The sequence below is a fragment of the Hydra vulgaris genome, chromosome 03 (genome assembly GCF_038396675.1).
Source record: "Hydra vulgaris chromosome 03, alternate assembly HydraT2T_AEP".
In the NCBI taxonomy this organism is placed as follows: Eukaryota; Metazoa; Cnidaria; class Hydrozoa; order Anthoathecata; family Hydridae; genus Hydra; species Hydra vulgaris.
This window is the reverse complement of record NC_088922.1, coordinates 32969990-32991529: the sequence shown is the minus strand read 5'-3', so window position 1 is coordinate 32991529 and position 21540 is coordinate 32969990. Positions and strand designations below refer to the sequence as shown.

General features: G+C 28.2%; 1 protein-coding gene across 1 annotated transcript in view; it reads left to right on the top strand.

The window, feature by feature from the left end:
* The window catches only part of LOC100209699 (transmembrane protein 39A), a 70353-nt gene that overhangs the window by 43994 nt on the left and 4819 nt on the right, over positions 1-21540 (top strand). Inside the window, exon 4 of the mRNA XM_065792955.1 lies at positions 18435-18894. Coding sequence (XP_065649027.1) covers positions 18435-18894 — 460 coding nt within the window. The remainder of the gene's footprint in view (positions 1-18434; positions 18895-21540) is intronic.

The window sequence follows — 21540 nt, the reverse complement described above, 5'->3', positions numbered from 1 at the left end:
TCAAAGCATAACTTCATTTGACCATGGACCCTTATGTGACCATGCATACAATGTCTTTTTTGACAACATGGCTACAGTTTTTGAATATATTAATAATTTGTGTTTTAAAAAGTGCGCTGAAAAACTTAAACTAATTTAAAGAGAAAATTAAAAATAAACAAACCATAAAATGAAAAGAGAAATGAACTTAACAAATGATACAATAAATAAAGGATAAAGCAGAGAAAATAAAAGCTTAAAACTAATATATTTTTTAATTTAGTGCCTCAATCAATAATTCAAACTTAATTTAAAATCATTAGTTCAAACTTAATTTAAAAGTGTTTTAATACTTTAGGGCTAATGGTTTTTCATACATTTCCCACCATGTTCCTGGTAGTACCGCGCTCAACTTATTTCTTCGCGCAGCGGCCTTGTTCGTCAAGGTTCGTGTTTCGGAGTTATAGAGTTGGGAGAGGGTTATAACCACAAGTAGCCTCCTCATCTGTAGTGGCCTTCTTGGCCTTGGGGAGGTGAATTAAAAAAAATAAAATAAAACATTGTCATGTTGATGTTGTGCATAGTTGATTAGTTGCGTCATTTATGAGGTGCGACTGTTATATCAGCATTAGATGAGAGTTCAAATCCAACTGATTGATATTTTTTGTTTGTTTTTTATTTGCTTAGTAGACATTAGAAAATATCAAAGTTTTAAATTTTTATATAATTAAGTTTCAAAGTAATTAAGCTTGGATTAAAATAATATATATGTGGTCATAAAAGGTGTGTAACTGTCCAAACCAAAACTCTTTGTTGATCTAGCAGCAGTCCTAGCATGTTCTACCTATTTGTCAGTCTTTTTTTATACTAAAGGTCCACTAAGCTTTGATACTAAATACTTTGATTTGAAATGTTACACACTCTGTCAAATTCACAATCAACCTTGTCTGAAAGGACCAAAAAAATCCTTTTATAGAAGCATTATATAAACCTTATGAGTACATCTAGAGGTTTTTTTAAAATTTTTTTAAATCTTATGAGTACATTTAAAGTTGTTTTTAAAATCTTTTAATTTTTTTAATAATAAAATTAATAATTTTTTATTCTTTACCTCTGCACAGTGATCAGGAATAACTTAAAATTAGGCCAAAATTAATTTTGTCAAAAATATTTATTCAAAATTGCTGAAAATTTACTCTAAGATGTAAAAAAAGTAGACAAGGAAAGAAGACTTAAAATATTTTAAAAAGGGTTAAGTATGGTCAGGGGGTAGCAAATTTTACTGGGCCCCCTCCCCACCACTTTGCCCTTGAGCAATTTTTGCTAATTAAGTTTTAAAGTAATTATTATTTTGAAAACCAAATAAAAAATTATGAAAATAATTAGCTAACATGATCTATACGTTTTATATTTCATCTAAATTGAAAAATAAGCTTTAAAATCAATCAGCATTGTCATATTCATTATGTTCATATGCATCTTTGTAATCTATTTCCTCAGTAACTAATTCATAATTTTCTTCATCTTCGTCTTCATTGTCATACTCATTGTACTCATTATCAGTTTCATTATCACTTTGGATTTCATCAATGGTATTTTTATTTGATTTTTTAACAAGTTCTAGAGCGCTCTTTGATAATTGAATTGTTTTAACTTTACTTCTATCTTGGGAAATTATTATAGTTGATATTATTGGATCACTTGTAATAAGAAGATAGTGAAGATGGTCCTCAATTGTATGGAGTCTTGTATCTTTTCTTGAATGGTGAAGTCTGAATTGTTTATTATCTTTATTTCTCGATTCTTGAGCTTCTTCTGAATATAATCCAATTGGCAACAAGAACTTTGAAATTATTTCAGAACTGTGAAGCAATAACTTATGCATAGATACAGGCATATAAAGCCAATTATATCTTTCACAATAAAGCTTTGCTGTTTTAGTGCAATATTCACTGAATTTTATTGTATCTATCTCATAACTTGAATTTATTATGTTCAAAATGTTTGCTAAACGTTCTATTAATTCTTTATCTATGCCTGTAATAGAAGAAAATAAATCAAAATGTTTAAATGCTCGTCTGGCAGTATTACCATCATTTGAAGTTCCAGAACCACCTTGCCTAAGAAAATCTACTCTTAACCCTAATTCTTCGATGAATTTATTTTGTATGATTTGTTTTTTTTTTCCACAAACTTCTTTGTCGTCATTACCACGAATTTGCCATTTTTTTATTTCAAGTCTGTAAGAAATGTGTAACAAACATTCAAAACACCTTATCCGAGCATGCAATGGAGAAAGACCTAATTCAATGCTATCTATATTAGAAGTTGGAATTGGTATTGAGCCACATGCAATAGAATTCATTTGTTTAGGAGAAGCTGAACATATATTACAAACTTATTGTGAAGAAATTGAGCATATTGCATTGGCAGCCTTACCGTCAATTATTGTTAATTTTAAATTAAACTTAACTTTAGTTACAATTACTTCTAAACCATTTATCAACTCAAACTCTGAATCCTCTTGTAAATTTATTTGATTTTGAATATATTCTTTTTCAAATTTCAAAATAGCTTCTGATTCCTTTAGATATTGAACTCGTATTGGTCGACAAAATCTAATTTTTGATGGTTTATGGTTTGCCCAAACAGAAATGTTTCCAAATGAAAGATCCAAAGGAATAAAAGTGGTACTAAATAAATCAGAGTCTTTCGAACTATCATTGCCAAATTTTTGCTTATATTCACTTTGACCAGATGCACCATCAAACCCCCATTTACAACTTAATATTCCTTTTGTTTTATCGTTATTCTCTAGTTGCATAATTTGAGTTATGATTGAATCAATTTGAAAAAAACGAACTATTGTGTGATCAAGAAGACTTTGAAGTTTAATTTTAGCACTTTGCTCCATAAATATAATGCCATCAGGATAGCATTCTTTTCTTGCTAATAAAATATCACTATATAAAGGATATATATTTGCATTTCTTTCCTTAGCTGTAATCCTTTATTCTGATAAGCTCTTTGGGACAAACCAGCTGAGACCATCAAAGCCAAACCTTCTTTTGGAGATAATTTTATAATAGGTTTTTCATTTTTAATCATATTAGCTACTTTATTGGGTTGACTGGGGGAAGAAACCAATTGGTTTAAAGTAAAACACAGACTATAGCATTGACTTCTCCTTGAACTTACTGTAGCAGATAAGATCAACTCGTCATAAGTATGGTTTGTTCCCATTTTTTCACTCTTTCTTCTTTTTGTTCTGCTGCTTGATTGTTCCCATTCAAGGCATTTTCTTCCGAGTGTTTTCTTTTCATTTTGATACGTTATGTTATTAAAAGTTGACGCAATGGAATGTTCTTCTAATTTTTCTAGAATAACTAGATCTGATTGAAGCCAACTTGCTTCTTTAATTTCAAAGCGATCACAATGTCGATTATGAGTATAAAGTTTCTTTTTTAAGTTTTGAATAAAATTTTCCATTATTTTTAGTATACTTCTATATTGTTTAGAAGAACGCAAGTCTGTCTGATTAACTTCCAAAATGTAATCAAAAAGTAAATTTTGAAGCAATTCATTTTTATCGACTAAAACTCTGTCTTAATAACTAAATAAAGCTGATGTTTAATAAACTTTATATTCATTTTAAACTAAAAAGAGAGATAAATTATTTTAACTTTTGTATGCATATATATATATAAATATATATATATATATATATATATATATATATATATATATATATATATATATATTCTACAACAGAGATAACTACATAAGCTATGCACTAGAATAAAATTAAATTAAAAATTTTGTTCAGACATGTCAGGAAAAACTCGCAAAACATGAAAGTTGCTAATTTTTTCTATAAAATGAACTTTTTAAAACTACATTATTTCCGAATGGGGCAAGTTGGGGCAGCTAACCTTTTTGATTTCTTATAGAATGATACAAACTCTCTTTAAAAAAAGAATTGGCTTCGTGAAGGAAGTCTAAGGTAAAAAGTCCTAGCACCATAAAAAACAGTTTAAAATCGTTAAAAAAAGCATTTCTTAAATGCATTTTTTACAACTTGTATAAATACATATTTAAATTTTTTTTATAAATTAAAATAGAATTATCTATTATCTTTGCATGTTATAAAAACTAAAATAAAAAACTTTGTATATAGGGAGAAAATTAAGTTTTAATAATGATAAAATTTTAATGAAAAAAAAAGCTGTTTTCGATCAATTTCAAACGTATATTAACGTTTAAATATATTATTTCAGTATTTATTTTTTTATACCATTAGAATCACAAGAAACAGTAGAAAATAGTTAGCTAATAACATTATTAAAATTATGCTACTCAAAAAACTATATTTTGGCCAAATTTTTAGTGCTTCTGAATCACTGTGCTCTGTCATGATAAACTTTATTTTGGAAAAAAAAAACTGCATTCTCCAGTAGATCAAAGTTTTTTACAACCCCCTCAATTTGAGGGGGTTGCATTTATTAGATGATCATTACTTTTAAACATGAAATAAAAAAATCTTTCAAAACTTTTGAATGAATTTTTTAATCTACTTTCGGATAAAGTTTTGTTTTTTTCACCAAATTTTCTCCCTCTATCAGGGTCAAGAGACAAATAATTGTGGTGTTTTTATAAAAATGACGTAAAATTTTGCTTTCAAATTTTCTTCAACTTTAATAATTAAGATTAATTATTTTACTGCAATAATTTGAGTATTACAGATTGACCTTGTAAATAAAAATAAACAATTGACATGAGATTATGGTAATTAAGGAAATATTTAGAACACGTGATCTTTTTTTGATTTAACCCTTGAACCAATTTGGTATTGAATGATATTAATACTTGTTTTAGACGTCTAAAAATACATATTAATACAGTTTAATACCAAACTTAAACCAATTTGGTATTAAATTGTATTAATAGGTATTTAGACGTTTAAAAAACATCTCATGCATATTGGGGTGAATTTAAAATGTTCAAAAAAAAATTCTTTTGTTGCAAGAAAATAGTTTAAAAGTAAGAAACATTTTAAAGAAATCATTTACAATGATGTAACAAAGGTTACATCGCTATTGTAAATGATTTTTTTATATTGTTTGAAAAAGATGTTACAGAGCTCCGACTCCTGCTTAGATAGGTTGGATTGGTTTCAATTGATTTTCTCAAGTTCTGATAATTCAAATTAGAGGTTTAAAAAAAAATCAAATGTGAAAATGAAGCCCATTCCAGGCCTTGTTATGAGATTTTGTTGCGTAATCATTAAAAGTTAAATTATGTCAGTTGCGTATTTGAAAGTACTGCATTTTAATTAAATTTAATTTGAAACCAGGTTAAAAATCATTTAAAGTCTAAATATCTTTAAAGGGGTCCAAAACCTCAGAGGCATGTTGTGTTCATATCAAAGAGAATGATAGAATGTTTGGCTAAATTGTTTTGATTAAAACAAAAGAATAAATGTATTCCAAGAAAAACTAACTTTTTTATTTTAGTCAAAGTTCGCCTTCTCTGTTTTGTTGTAGTCCAAAAAGTCAGCATAATATACACCGCAATCTACAAACTTGATAATTTATTCAAGCGCATTTTATTCCTAAGAGTTTCAGTACATGACTTCATTGATTTTTTTGTTTGTGTAAAAGATCGATTATGTAAGCAAACAAAAAATTGCTGAGGTTATGTACTAAAACTCTTAGAAATAAAACACGCTTGAATAAATTATCAAGTCTGTAGATTGAGGTGTATATTATGCTGACATTTTTTGACAGAAAAAGCGAGCTTCAACTAAAATAAAAAACTTTTTTCAATAACAAGGTTACTTCACCTCCCCAAAGTTACTTCACCTCCCCAAAGCTGAGAAGGCCTATATATAGATGAGAAGGCTACTTTAATTGTAACCTTGAAGAGCAAGGACATTCGATCTTGTCACTGTACATGTATGGCAGGAATGAGCCAAACTTGTAACCATGTGGCTGCAGCAATGTTTAAAATTGAAGCTGCTGTTAGAATGGGTTTAACAAATTCAGCTTGTACAATGGGTCAAATCAGTGGCTTCCAAATCGTAAAGATGTTTTGCCTGTTAAAATAAAATATCTAGATTTTAGCAGAGAAGATTTTTCTGAGCATAGTAAAAAAAAAAGGCTGCTTGTAGACAGTTAGCACAAAAGATTTAATCCAATTTCTGATTCTTTTACAAAGCTTAATCTCCAGGATATTGCTGTAGCGTTAAAAGACATAGCACCTAGTTCCATCCTCTTTAATGCTGTACCTAAACCAGAGATTGACTTTCATTTAGAAGTTGAAAATGACATTAGTACTTCCCAATCAAGTGTAATGAGTGTTGATGATATACTGGCAATATCAAAAAATATTTTTACATTTGAAAAAAATATAACAATTTATATGACACTAAAAAATATTGAAGAAATAGAGCAGTTAACCAGAAATCAAAATAAAAACTGGTACAAATTTAGAAAAAGTATTATAACAGCTTCAAAAAGATGTTTGAACAAAAATAAACAAAAAAAATAAAATAGTTGCAGATATGTGGGAATTAAATCAGCGTATATCTGGGATGTCATTTGTTAATCCAATTATACCCGCATTAAAGTATGGTAGAGAAATGGAAGAAAATGCTCTAAATCATTTTTATGAAATTTTAAAAATTAGTCATAAAGGGTAGCATTGCTTGATTGTGGATTATTTTTAGATAGAGATATTCTTTTCATTGGTAGTAGTCCTGAACGTATTGTTACTTGTTTGTGTTGTCCACCTGCATGTCTTGAAGTAAAATGTTCATTTTCTATAAATTACTTGTCCTCACTTGATCAAAGTGTAAAACTTCCATATTTAATTAAAAACGATGTTGGCATTTCTTTGAACAAGAATCATGCATATTATATGCAATGCCTTGCACAAATGGCTGTTTCAACAAGGCATCATCATTCATATTTTATGGTGTGGACACCTCATGCAAATTTTATTAAACATTGAATTTGACAATAAAAAAATGGATGCAATCAAGTGTAATTTTAAAAAGAATTATTATAATTATTATTTGAGCACAATTTTTAGTCAACAATAGACTGCAATGTGGCGCTGTTTGTTATTTTACAAAAAAAATTTTGGTTATATTTCTAGATTTTTTTATTGTTTTAAATCTACCAATGAATTTTGATTCAATAGGAAAAGTCTTAGTGGATTTCAAAAATTATTACTATATATCTAATGATTGTTAAGGGCAATGGGTAATACATAGTTCTCATATATACTGAAAAGTTGTTTTGTAGGCAACAGGACAATCACCCTAACCAAAAAGTCTGCATTATTTATTTTAAAATAAAATGTAACAAAATTATTATCAGTTTTAAGCAATGAAACCCTTTAGCTATGTAGCTTTTTTATAACATTTCAGACATTCAAGATTAAAAATTTCTTTATGTTTAGAAGTGACAATTACAATAGAATTGCTTCAAGGCTAACGACACGGGTTTCAAAATGGAGAGAAACAATTGTCAATTTTTAAAAAAGTCCTCCATATCTAGAATTTAAAAAAAAAAAAAAATGTCCTTTAGAAAAAAAGTTGGGGCACGTGCCCTCCAGTGTTGTCAGCTCTGCTCTTTAACTGGGGGACCCCTCCCCCAGTTAATTACAATATTTTTTGAAATTAAAACCAATATTTTGGACAATGAACAATGGGCATAAATGAACTCTCAATTTCAGTGGAAAATTTGCAAAAAAAATTTATCACTAATAAGTTTTTTTTACAAACTTAATAATACTTATATATATCTGGGCTGATGTCATGAGTTTTAGAATGGAGGGCTACAATTGTCCATTTCTAAAAAAAAGTCCTCTATATATAGAAATTTAAAAAAAAAAAGGTTTTTTAGAAAAAAGTGGTTGGGAGGGTCAGTGCCCCCTGGTGTCATTGGCTCTGAATATATAAATATTTTACTAACAAATATAAAAATAATTTTAATTTTTTCTTTTCATATTCGTTTGCTGGAGGGTTTAGCATATGATCAATAAATTTTATCATTGTAAAATTTTATTTGAAAAGTTTGTGGAAATCACAAGATCAAGAATTCAATGAACATTGACTTGTTTTTCTACACCTTATAAATTAGATTAACCATATTAATTTGTGAGTTCTTCGTTTTTAAAAATTTTTAATTTCTAATTTGCATTTTAAATAATGATCAAGTCAGTCTTTGGAGCCATTCATTCTATATTAAAAATTACATCGCATATTATTACCCCCTCTTTTTTTCCGTTTACTTTCTGTTTATTATAAACAAAATTATTTCAATAATGCGTTTGTATGCATTATTGAAATAATTTCATATTCAACAATAGATAATGTATTTTTTAATCAATATGTAAACAAAATTTAAGAACCTAATATTATTTAGCAAATAGGTCAAGTCACCCTGTTACTGGTCATGTAAGCTAGTGCAACCTGTTACTGGTCATGTAATCTAGTGCAAGCTACTTCACGTTAACATCAGTAAGGGTAAAAAATTGCTTCAACTATTAATGGCATTTAAATAGCATTGTAGAGCCAACATAAATGGCATAACAGCATTAAATTCCAAACACAAGTGGGGAAACATGGGAATAAAAATTAAAAAAAACTAGCAACTAAGCAAAATGCTTTACTCCAAGTGCTAAGTCTATTATGAAATAGGGGGAATATTGTAAAAAATACAAATAAAATACAGGGTGATTTAATTTAAAAAAAAGTATAAACTTTAAATTAACATAATTAATTTTTTGATTGCAAATACATTACATGCGATAGTACATTTTAAAGCTCATTAAAAAGGAAATTTAATGTTAATAATTTCAAAAAAATTAAAATAACAGCATAGCCATGAGATATTCAAAAACGCATATTTTTAACAAAAAAATTGGTCGCGTTGAAGAGCGTAAGTCTGGTTCAGAGAGCTTATAGAAGTAAATTTAAGAACAGACCATGTCCAACGGCAACAGCTATCACAAAATTATCTAAAAAATTTGATACAACCGGAACAATACTTGATTTGCCACCAAAACCGAGGAATGAGCAAGACATTCGAATTAATGCCAGAAATAAGCTGAAAGTACTCTTCTTCGAAGATCCTACATTGTTGATCAGAAAAACCTCAGTTGATGTTGAAATTTCATACAGCCTTTGCCGTGATATTCTTCTCAAAGATTTACAACTCAAACCGTATAAATACCAGAGTGCTCATCAACTATTGCCACTTGATTATGAAAAAAGTGTCATTTTTGCTCAATGGTGGCTGGACTTGGAAAAGGATGTTCACAAATGGTTGATCACTACAGATGAAGCCTATTTTTACCTTACTGAGTCGATCAACAAGCAAAATAACAGAATGTGGCTAAATGAGAGACCTGAGGATTGGATAGAGAAACTGTTGCACGATGCCAAAGTTTTGGTTTGGTGTGTCATTTCCTGCCGAAAAATCTACAGACCCTACTTTTTTGAAGGAACGGTAAATCAGCACAATTACCTGGATATGCTTAAAATTTTTTTCTGGTCTAAGCACTATAAAGTTGAGTCACAAAAAATACTACTTTCAACAAAATGGGGCTACTCCGCATACGGCTAATATGGTTCAAGAGTGGTTACAAAGAAAATTTGGGGAGAAATTCATTACCAAGCAACAATGGCCTCCACGATCACCAGACCTCAATCCATGTGATTATTTCCTATGGGGTTATCTTAAGTCTAAAGTTTATAAGCCATTACCGAAGACTTTGGATGATTTAAAAGAGAACATCACGAGAGAAATCCAAAAAATAAACACTTCGGCTTTGGAATCAACGTTTTTGAATTTTACAAAAAGATATCATTTATTAATTTGAAAAAATGGAGGTCATATTGATAAAAAATAAAAAATAAATTCTTATCACTCAATTTCCTTTTAATTTATCTTTAAAATGGTGTATCGGACTTAATAATCTGATTTGATCTACAATTTTTATTCAATTTTAAAGTTTATACTTTTGATTAAATCACCCTGTATAATTCAAATTTTTAAGTTTTTATATTTCCATCTCTTGCATTATTGACCAACACAGGTTTTAAGTTACATAGTGCAGCACACACTCTTACAATATCAACCTGACGCAATATTGTTAAAAGAAAAACATTCTTTAAAGTTCTATAAGTTTTCAATCTATTTATTACTTTCTCCACTTGTATTAAGTTAGCTATTTATTTAGTTTATTTACATTCAGATGCAATCATTTGACTTTTAAGATGAGCACCTGGAGGAATGATCAAATTACAAAACTTTAATAAAAGTTCTTCCTGGATTTGAAATCCACGATCTGCCATGACTTCATCATCACGCTCTAATAATTCATAAAAACCACTATCTTTTGTTATAAAATTATTAGAACATCGTTGGTCATAACAGTTATAAAATTATTAGAGCATCTTTGGCCATAATCAGATAAAAAAGTGATGAAACCACTGGGAGAAATTCCAACAAGAAACTTAAAAGTTTTATGTTGTTTATAATCAGACCAAGTTGAGGCTTGTGCTAGTAGAGATTTTGGTTGTTCAATAAAAACTTCAGCACATTCAATAATCACACAAAATTTGTGATGCATTCTTAAATACTGTAGACAAATTTTCACTTATGGATTCATACGGAAGCCATACAATAAGAGCATTACCTTACACACTGCTTAAAAGTTTAATCCATGTAGTAAATGTGTTAGAGGAGGTAGTAGGAGAAATCCCGAATTGTTCTGCAATGTCTTCATTAAGAATTCCGAGGCGAAGTCATATAAGTGTTAAAAAAAGTTCATCACGATTTGTAAGTTTTCTATATTTAGGTGAATGAAATTTGCATTTTAACTTGCAAAAAATCTGGGTATGTTTGGGTTCTCGCCAGTATCTCAGCTATGGAAGGAAAGGTATAATAAGGGAGAAGCATTAAATAAACCTATTGTAGAAATCCCTGTAAAAAAGTTGTTTTTTTTTCTGCTTTTACTTTATTACATGAAAAAACTGATAATTTCTTACTTCTTTATTTCTTACTATAGTTTCTTACTTCTTTATTTCTTACTATAATTTCTTACTTTGATAATTTCTTACTTTGATTAACTTGTTTTTAATTTAGTTGCTTCAAGGATATGTTCAAGGAGTTTATTTTTTTAACAAGAGAATCAATTAAAGAACTTTTTACATTACATCCTTCGCACATATTTAACAATGAATGTCTAGCATATGAATGTTCACAGCTTGGTGGTGGTAAATAAATTGTATTATCATTATTAGTATTATATAATTCAATGATATTACATAACTGTGTTTTTACACTAATATTACATTACTCAATGGTATTATCTTTAGTTGTATAACTATTCATTCCATTATTGTTTGTGCTAATATCTTTCGAAACTGAAAAGTTTGATTTTGGAAAATATTTAAATAAACTTTTTCTTGGTTTTATATCAGTACAATTATATCCCATATGTAATGTAGGATCTGGATTGGCAATGGTAGGAGTTCCATCTACAAAATAATAAGAACATAAACCATCACTGTCCATTTTTTCTTATTTTTTCCTTCCCTTTTTAATAAAACTTTCCACTTTTCTCCTTCTTTAGAATTTCTTAAAGAACTTGGAAAACAGTAAAGTTTGAAAGGACAATTACAACCACATTGTTCTTTTTTTAAACCTTCATGAACATTGCATTCTTGTTTTTTCCACTTATAAGTTTATTATGGCTATTCGAACAACCTATGACTGCACAGTTTCCATTGTGTTGAATTTGTTAACAGGCATAAACACTCAGTTTTTACAAATATTTGAAAAGCCTTTTTACCGAATATTCAGATTTTTACCACCACACTTATAGTTCAGTCCCGGCTGTGCAAAATGGTAGAATTTAAGTTGGAAAGGTGTATTTAAATATGTTTAAAGTTTAAAAAATCTTAAATAATTTTGCCAAGAGTAGGATGACCCAGAAACATATATATATATTTTTTTTTGAGGTCAAAAATCAACGGGAAAAAAAAGGAGTTTTTAAAAATCTTTAAAAAATTTTATTGTTATTTCCAAACTTTGGCATATAAACTCGCTGGTCAAACACGAGCATTGAACACCTGAAAGAAAAATGAAGTACATTAACACAAAGGAGAATTATTTTTCAAACAAAGCATATTTTAACAGTTGTCAAGACAAAAAAAAAGATTAAGAAAAGAATATTTAAAAAAGTATAAGACAGACAATGCACCCAAACAGTACTTACAATAAATAATAAATTAAATTTTTTTATAAAAACTTAAAATGAACAAAGATTTACAACAAATATATCACCAAACAAAAACTTATAAAAAAAAAATTGACTAGAAAATAAAAAGTATGCATATAACAATGTAAGGCCTAAGAATGAAAAAAAAAACATTAATGTTAATGTGTAAACATAATTTGTATAGTGATTAAGTAATAAACATCTACTCAGTGTTGCGTCTATTATTACTGGCGTTGATTGATCAGTAACTAAGTTTTCAATATCAATTAAAGAATGCTTTAAATAAAAAACATAATAAAAGTTTAAGAAAAAAATTACAATCTTTATTTTTAGTTTATCTGACACATCATTGATGTCATTAACTGACACATCATTAGTGTCATCTGATACATCATTGGTGTCATTATCTAACACAACATTGATGTCATTATTTGACACATTGATGTTATTATCTGACACATTGATGTCATTATCTGACACATTGATGTCATTATCTGACACATCATTGGTGTCATTATCTAACGCAACATTTTTGTCATTGATGTCATTATCTGACAACATTGGTGTCATTATCTGACACAACATTGGTGTCATTATCTGACACATCATTGGTGTCATTATTTAGTATACTGATTAGCCCCATATTTAAAATGTTATAAATACCAATAACAAAGTTTCTATTAACAATAAATATCTATTAACTGTATTATTATTAACATTTATATTATATATTATTACTAAGAATATTATTATTAACAATATTGTTATTAACAATATTGTTATTAACAGTATTATCATTAACAATATTATTATTAACAATATTGTTATTAACAATACTATATTAACAATAAATTTCTATTAACAATAAATAGTTTCTACTAACAATATAATATCAACAACAAAGTTTTATTTTCTTAACAGTCTCAAATGAACAAAGTAAAGTTAAACACAGACACATGAGAATTTTAAGTATTGTAAGAGTGGAGTAATTCAACTTTTGTTTATTTATGAGAATTTTAAATATAACGCACATAAATTAAACTTACTTTTAAATATGTTGAATTGTTGTTAGACTGCAATTGTGTGTTGTTATATCATTTTTGTTCTGTAAAACTGATATAACAACAAAATAAGAAAAATTAAAAAAAAACTTTATGTTTTATTTCTAATTGTTATACAGTAATTTTATCATCTGATAACAATTATAACAATTTTATCATCTGATAATAATAACAATTATAACATAATTACAATATTAAAAAAAATATTAATAGTTGCTTTTATAGTAAAATTCATTTTAGAACAACTTTTATAATATACAGAAAAAAAAAACCAATTTTAAATACAAAATAAATATATATACTATTTTAATTTATGTGATTAAAATTTATTTACCTGTGTAAAATGGCCAACTTGATTACTGACAAAAAGAAATAGATAAACATGGAGATTACATCATAATACTTATGATTCTCTATGTGTGTGCGTGTGCGAGAGTTTTTGTAATGTATAAAGTGATTGTAAAAGAAATCTTAAAACATGAAATACTTTTATTTATAAACTGAAATAAAAACTTTTATACTTTTATACTTTTAACAAATCACTTTATAAAAGGTAAAAAACTAAAGGTTAAATACTATTACTAAACTAAATTAACTGATATAAGCACTGCCTGCAATATTATCTGATAGAGACAAATTTGTCATAAACGATTGCATTTTGAGCTATTATATTATTTTTGTTAAATAACATGATTTTATTTTAAACAGACTTTGTAAGTTTTATATCGATACATTTATGTCCAATAATATTAGATATAATACAGTGAAATCCCGATATCTTGAACCCCAGATAACTCAAACTTCCAGTAACTTGAGTTCCCATTGAACCCTTACTAATACTTTCACATAAAAAAAACTCAATGACTCAAACACCCGTTAGCTCGAACATTCGCTTAGTCGAACCATTTTATCTGTTCCCGTGGCTAATATTTTTCTGATAACTCGAACTTTAGAAAAATAATATAAAAAAACCGCAATGAAGCCCTTGCATTGCAATGTAAACGATAATAATAGTTTGATAGTTTAGTTTATAGTATAAGTTATACTAACATGCATTGCAATATTATAATAAAATTTGTTGTGTTAACATTTTATGGCTACTGTCGCTGAAAAGAGAAAAATGAACACAAAATCAATTAAAGAAAAGCTTTAAGAGAAATTGGAGAAGGATTGTCAAAGTCTGCTATGAAATATGACATTCCAAAAAATACACCGTCAACATGGATCAAAAATAAAGAAAAAAATTTTGTATGCATGAAGACGCAAGGGAATCAAAACACATGAGAATTAAAGAAGGAACATTTTCAAATTTATATAATCTTGTTTTTAAATGGCTTTTAAATGTAAGAAGTAGAAATGTGGCAGTATCAGCAGCAATTCTTAAAGCAAAAGCCAGAGAACTTGCTGAAAAAATAAATATAAAGGGATTTCAAGTGTCTGATTGATCATTGGAAAAACAGTTGGCTTGATCATTGGAAAAACAGGTATGTTTCTTTCAAGACGGTATGCGGAGAGGGTAACTCTTGTACAGCTGAAATGACAACGCCATGGAAGGAAACAACTCTCCCTACAATTTTAACCAAGTATAAACTTGATGAAATGCAGATGAATTTCGATTGTTTTTTCGTATGCAACCTAAGAAGTCACTAAATCAATTTGAGGTGTGTATAGGGGAAAAGCACAGTAAAATTCGTTTTATAGAGATGGTCCCAGCAAATGTAGTGGGTGATAAAATTTCTATGTTTGTAATAGGAAAATCAAAATCAGCTCGCTGCTTCAAAGGATACCTTGCAGATATAGAAATCAAAATATAATCTATATGGATAGAGTACTGTTTGAAGAGTGGACACAAGAAATGGATACAACGTTTACAAAAGAAAGGAAGAAAGTAGCATTCATAATAGATAACTGCCCAGCACACCCAATGGTTGATAATCTAAAGTTTATTGAGCTCATTTTTTTACCACCGAATACCACATCTAAACTTTAACCAATGGATCAGGGAGTTATACATTCTTTGAAAGTTTATTACAGATCTTTGGCATTGCAAAGGCTGGTTGTAACTATTGATAAAAGAAAAGATCTTTCTGTTTTTTCAGTTTTAGATGAAATTAAATCTAAAATCATATAGAAAAATTTGATAATTTTTACCCTCCAGGTACAACAGCTGAAGATGTTATTTTTGCAGATGAAAATTTAATTAGCATAGTACTTTTACTTACAGATGAACAGTTGGTAGAAGAAGTTAAAAATGCAGCAAATGAATATGATGCTAATGACAAGGAAGATAATGATGATGATATTGCAATCGATCAGCCCAAAAGTTAGTGATATTCGGGAGGCACTGCAGGTGTTGTATGACTATATGCCCTTCAGCCTTACGGGTAAAGAAATTCAACAAAAGCTCAATGCAGTCTCAATTATATTCATTAGAGACATTTCTTTAAAACTAAGACAGTGACATTAGGACATATTTTAATTTATAATGTATTGTTTTTACCTTTGAGATCAAAACTTTTTTTTTTACTTTTCCGCAAAAGTTTGTGTGATAAAATGTCCCGATAACTCAAACATTCGCTAACTGGAACTATTTTCTTGGTCCCTTGGAAGTTCAAGATATCAGGAGTTCACTGTATGTCAATATATTACTAGACAAATATTAGTAATATTTTACTAATTTATGATATATATATGATATATATATATATATATATATATATATATATATATATATATATATATATATATATATATATATATAACATGTATTTTATATATAATGCATGTTACTTTTATATTGATACTTTATAAATGTAATATTAATACTTATATCACAAAATCATTATATAGAAAAATCAGAATTAATTTAATATAGAATAAAATTTTAATAATTATTATTGGCTTCTATAAACAAGTGTTAAATATCCTCCAGCGTCTCCCCCCCCCCTTCCCTCTCCCCAAAATGAAGTTAGAAAAACAAAATTTAGGTACTAAAAGTAAGGGTAAAAATAGGGTATCTGTTAGTCAAAATAACTTTTTGAAATTTAGCATGTGCATAGAAAATGTATAAACTTCGAATAAAGAATAGGATAGAAAAAAAAGATCATATCTTCAACATTTTATCTTCATTATTTACTAGGCACAATTGTTGTTGTATGATTTAGTATTAAAAATACTAAACTCTTGATCATTGTAGAGTGCTCAATATTTAAGAAAATATATATTTTTTCAAAAATAGAGCATTTTATACTTAATTTTTAGAAAAAGCAATTTTTAATGGAACTTAAAGTTTCATGCCTATCGGCAATCATCAGCCATGAAGTACAAAATCAAAAATATAAAAAACCATTTAGAAATTATCTGTTTAAATGAGAAATTCGAAATATTATTTTACAAAGGAAACAATCTCCTAAACAAAAGAGGCGAATTAGTCTCTAAATGCAGTCACAAAAATAAATTTCTCCTTTCATTGTTTGATAGTGGAGATTGGTTTTACATTACGTAAAACCAATTCTTCTTGTACTATAATGTCAGAACTCATTCTACCAAAGTTTGTAATTTTTAAACGGTTTTTTATATTTTTGTTAATTTGAACAGAAAAACAAAATATGGAAACCATAAATTTACAAAGAAAGTGCTGTCTCTTTGCTGTCTGACTTTCTCCGTTAGTTTGTATGGAAAAATGAAATATGGAGACTGTGAATTATTTGGAGAAAGTCCTGTATCTTTTTTAACAGACTTTTTTTGTTGATTTTTACAGAAAATAGAAACAATGGAAACTGTTAATTTTTACAGAGAAAGTGCTGTTACTTTGCTGCTGGGCTTCATCTGTTGAATCTATGGCAAATTTTTTAACAGTGTATAACATTTCTCAGTGGCTAGGCAGTTGGAGGAGACTACTGAAGAAGCCAGGGTTGGAGGTTTGAAGGGGAGGGGTAGCAGTAATCCTCCTTTTGACTAAATATGGGAGGATCCCATATTTAGTCAATAGTCACTCTGTTTTCTGTGCATGTGGTGTTATAAATAATCAGAGTTAACCCACATATTTAAAAAGTAATAGTAGTCGAAAGTTAAAGAAAAAGAAAAATTAACCATTTCTGTATTTATTATTTTTTCTAGTAAATTTTTAGCTACTTTTAACAAAGTTGTTAGTTATATAAGAAAAATTTTTTCCACCACTGTATGTATGTATGCGCACTGTATGTGCTGTATGTGCTGTATGTGCTGTATGTGCCCTTGGAATTAGAAAAAATAAGCTCAGCAATAATTTGCTGATTCTTTGTAAGGTCAGCATCAGGTCAGCAGAAAAAATGTGAAACTAAGGTTCAACCACAAAACATAGAAACAAGGTCAGCAATTTTTTGCTAATCTGAAACACTTCTAGGTTGACTCGCAAATAAGGTTGGCATTCTATTGCTGAATGCTGACCTCATTTGCGAGGGCTGTATGTGTGTATATGTATGTATGTATGTACATATGCATGTATGCTTTTATACATATATGTATAATTGTATACATGTATGCATGTATGATTTTACACATGTGTGTATGTATGATTGTATACATGTATGTATGTATGATTGTATACATGTATGTATGTATGTATGTATGATTGTATACATGTATGTATGTATGTATGATTGTATACATGTATGTATGTATGATTTTATACATGTATGCATGATTGTATACATGTATGCATGATTTTATACATGTATTTATAATGTATGATTTTATACATGTATGTATGATTGTATACATGTATGCATGATTTTATACATGTATTTATGATTGTATACATGTATGTATACTATATGCTAATGTATATATGTATACTATATGCTATACTATGTATATATGTATACTATATACGTATATATATGTATATATATGTATAGTATATATACGTATATATATGTATACGTATATATATGTATAGTATATATGTATACTATATGCTAATGTATGTATACTTTTATACGTGTGATTTTTTATGTATGTTTGTAAAAGTCTACTTATAAGCTCTTTTATTATGCACTTTTGAGGGCTTGTTTGCATTTTACAAATTTCTAATCATCACAAACTTATTTTTTTCAGGTTTGCTATTTACATATGGACATTTGGTTGTTCATTAAGTGTTTCTAACTATCCTCTATTTTACAAACTTGGAACTCATCAAACCAAATTTGTTCAAAATCTTCTTTTAGAAAATGCTTCTCTGTTTTATCAAGCAATATCTCTACAAGTTCCAGTCAATGTAATCACTCAAGTTTCTAATATGCAAAATACACAAAATAAAGAAAATAATATATCTTCACAAAAAAACAATACAAATATAGATAAATACATAATTAATGGATACATAAAAAGTAGTTCAATTTCAAGTTGTCAAGATCATTGTGCAATGTCACCTGATCATTGTGCAATGTCACCTGATAGTGTTCGATACGAAACTGAATGCTTACGAAATGATTTTAATTTGCGCATGAAACAGATTTTATTTAATTCTGTTGTTAGTACATATTATGTTGCATTTATACCTTTAAAATTTACACAGGTATTGTTATGTTAATGTTTCTCATTTAACACACTTATAAAAATTTTAATGCTTTTTCTATAATGACTTTTTATCATGATTGTTTTATTTTATTTTCAAGAATTATATTGCTTATCTCCTAATTATGTTGGAATATTTTAAGTATAGTTTGTACAGTAGTTTCTATGATCAATAGGAACATTACTAAGGGTTGTCCCATTCATTATTTTTGACTCTCTCTCTATATGTGTATATATATATATATATATATATATATATATATATATATATATATATATATATATATATATATATATATATATATATATATTTATATAATATTGCAAGAGTTACTTAAATAAGTTTTTTTGATCCTTTTCTAAAGGCAATAAAACAACAAGCACCAATTAAACAGTTTTTATCCGTTTTGAATTAGGGTGACCAGAATACTCTTTTTTATGTAGGACAGCATAACAACAAATTAAGTTGAATAAGTTTCAGCGCTGTGTTCTTTTACGTAAAAAAGAGTATTCTGGTTAGCCTAGTTTTGAATAGAAGATGTAATCATAAAATGACACTTTTAATAGATATTTTACTTAATTAAATCTCAAATTTTAATTTTTAAAAATTGATTTAAAATTTTAAAAATTATTTTAAAACACTTTACTAAACCCAATAATAGTAATTAAACTAGAAAAATTAAAGTAAATCAAAATTTACTCTGACAACCTCAGGAGAGCATAGTGATTTTCAGGAGAACAGCAAGACTGAAATCATTTTCAGCCTTGTTGTTCTCCTGAAGGTATTAGAGATTATATTTTCACAGGTGTGATTGAGAAGATGAAGGCATACTTCCAGAAAGACACCTACAATTTAATCAGAGACCTAGGTCTTACTAAGTTGAATGCTTAGCTTCAAGTTCATATCCAGGCTCAAACAGTAAATTTTATTGGATAAAAACATGCAACTTTTCTGGTTTCTTTAGTTTAATAGAGCTGTTCTTCTGCGATGGTGTTACCAGACTTTTTAGGGTTTTTGGTATCACATGAGTGAATGGTGCCTATTTATAGACAGTTCGTCCTTGTACCTCAAAGCCATATTGTTTAACAATAGAAACAACTACCTGTTCATTCTGATGGCTTACTCTGTGTATCTCCAAGAGATGATCACTCTGAGCCATCACTAGTGTCAAGATGTTGCTGAGTTTCTTGAAGTATGACAACTATAAATGTAAGATTATCAGAGACTTGGAATCGGTGTCATTCATCATGAGTCTACAAGGCAGTTTCATGAATTTCTTTGTTTCATTTGCCTCTGGGACAGTCATGATACTAAAGTGCACTATTACACAAAGGACTGGCCAATGGACCAGGTCTGTGGACAATAGTAATGTGAAGTAGGAATTGCTGACTGAGCGTCAGAAAATGCTAATGTCATCACTACACATCAAGTTAGGTCTTATTAAGAAATTTGTTTGGTATCTTTTTTCAATATAGTATCTTTTTTAGACCACATATCAAGAGGTTCATAGAGTGTGATGAACAGGACAGAGAGAGTGACTTAAAACGGTTATGTTGCAGTTGTTCATGGCTTTTTGTGTAGTAACTAGATGAAAACTATGTGGAGAATTATGCAACTGGATAAAAATGGGATGCAGAATGTCACTTTAAGTCAGTAAGAACATGGACTTGTTCAAAGGAACAAACAGAGTAATTTCATCAAGTTATATTGGACTTTAAATATCATTATCAAAAAGTTGTTAATGGGTACCCGGGCACCCGATTACCTTCCTGTTAGTTATTGGCCATGTAGGATTATTAAGTATCAAGTAACCATTATTTGATAAGTTTAAAGTTCATTTCATTCATTTTTAAAGTTTAAAATCATTAATTGATTTAACAATTATTTAACAATAGTATAATTTAACAATTAGGTTTGCAATAGAAGATCTTCAAAATCTTGTTGTTAAAAATTTCAGTTTTTTTTATCATCATTTTTATATCATCATTAAATCATCAGTTTTATCATCAGTTTTTTTATAATCATTAAAATTTCTGAAAACATTTAGCATAAGATTTGGAAAGTTATTTGAGTTTTTGATTCAGATACATCAGATAATTTATTCCTCAATGATTAATATTATCGTGGCTGGTTAGCTCAGTTGGTTAGAATGTCAAATGAAATATTAAAACCTGGACTGTTATGCAATACGAGTTCAAATCCAGTCACTGCTAATCAGCAAAATAAAGTCAGTAAAAGAACATCTCTATATAAATGACATTATTAAATGAAAAAATTTTTTGACTGTTTTTTTTGCATGTCCATAGGTTTAAAGGGTATTTTTGACAGCCCTAATTATTGATTACAGTATAACAAAAATATGATGGGAGACTACGATTGGGGACTGAAAGTGATTTACAGTAGACTTGCAAATCTAAAAAATCTACTCATTTTTGAAGCTTTTTTAGTGATTTTTTACTGTCTTTGTCTATTCAATATGCAGTTATTGTTCTTATCAAACTAATTGAATGAAAATATAAAATGTTTCTTGTTCTGTCTCAATAAAAACAAATTTCACAGTCATTAGATATAAGCGATTGAAATATAGCACTTTAAATCCAAAGAAAAAATTATTTTACACAGTGTCATTTTTTCACTTTACACAAA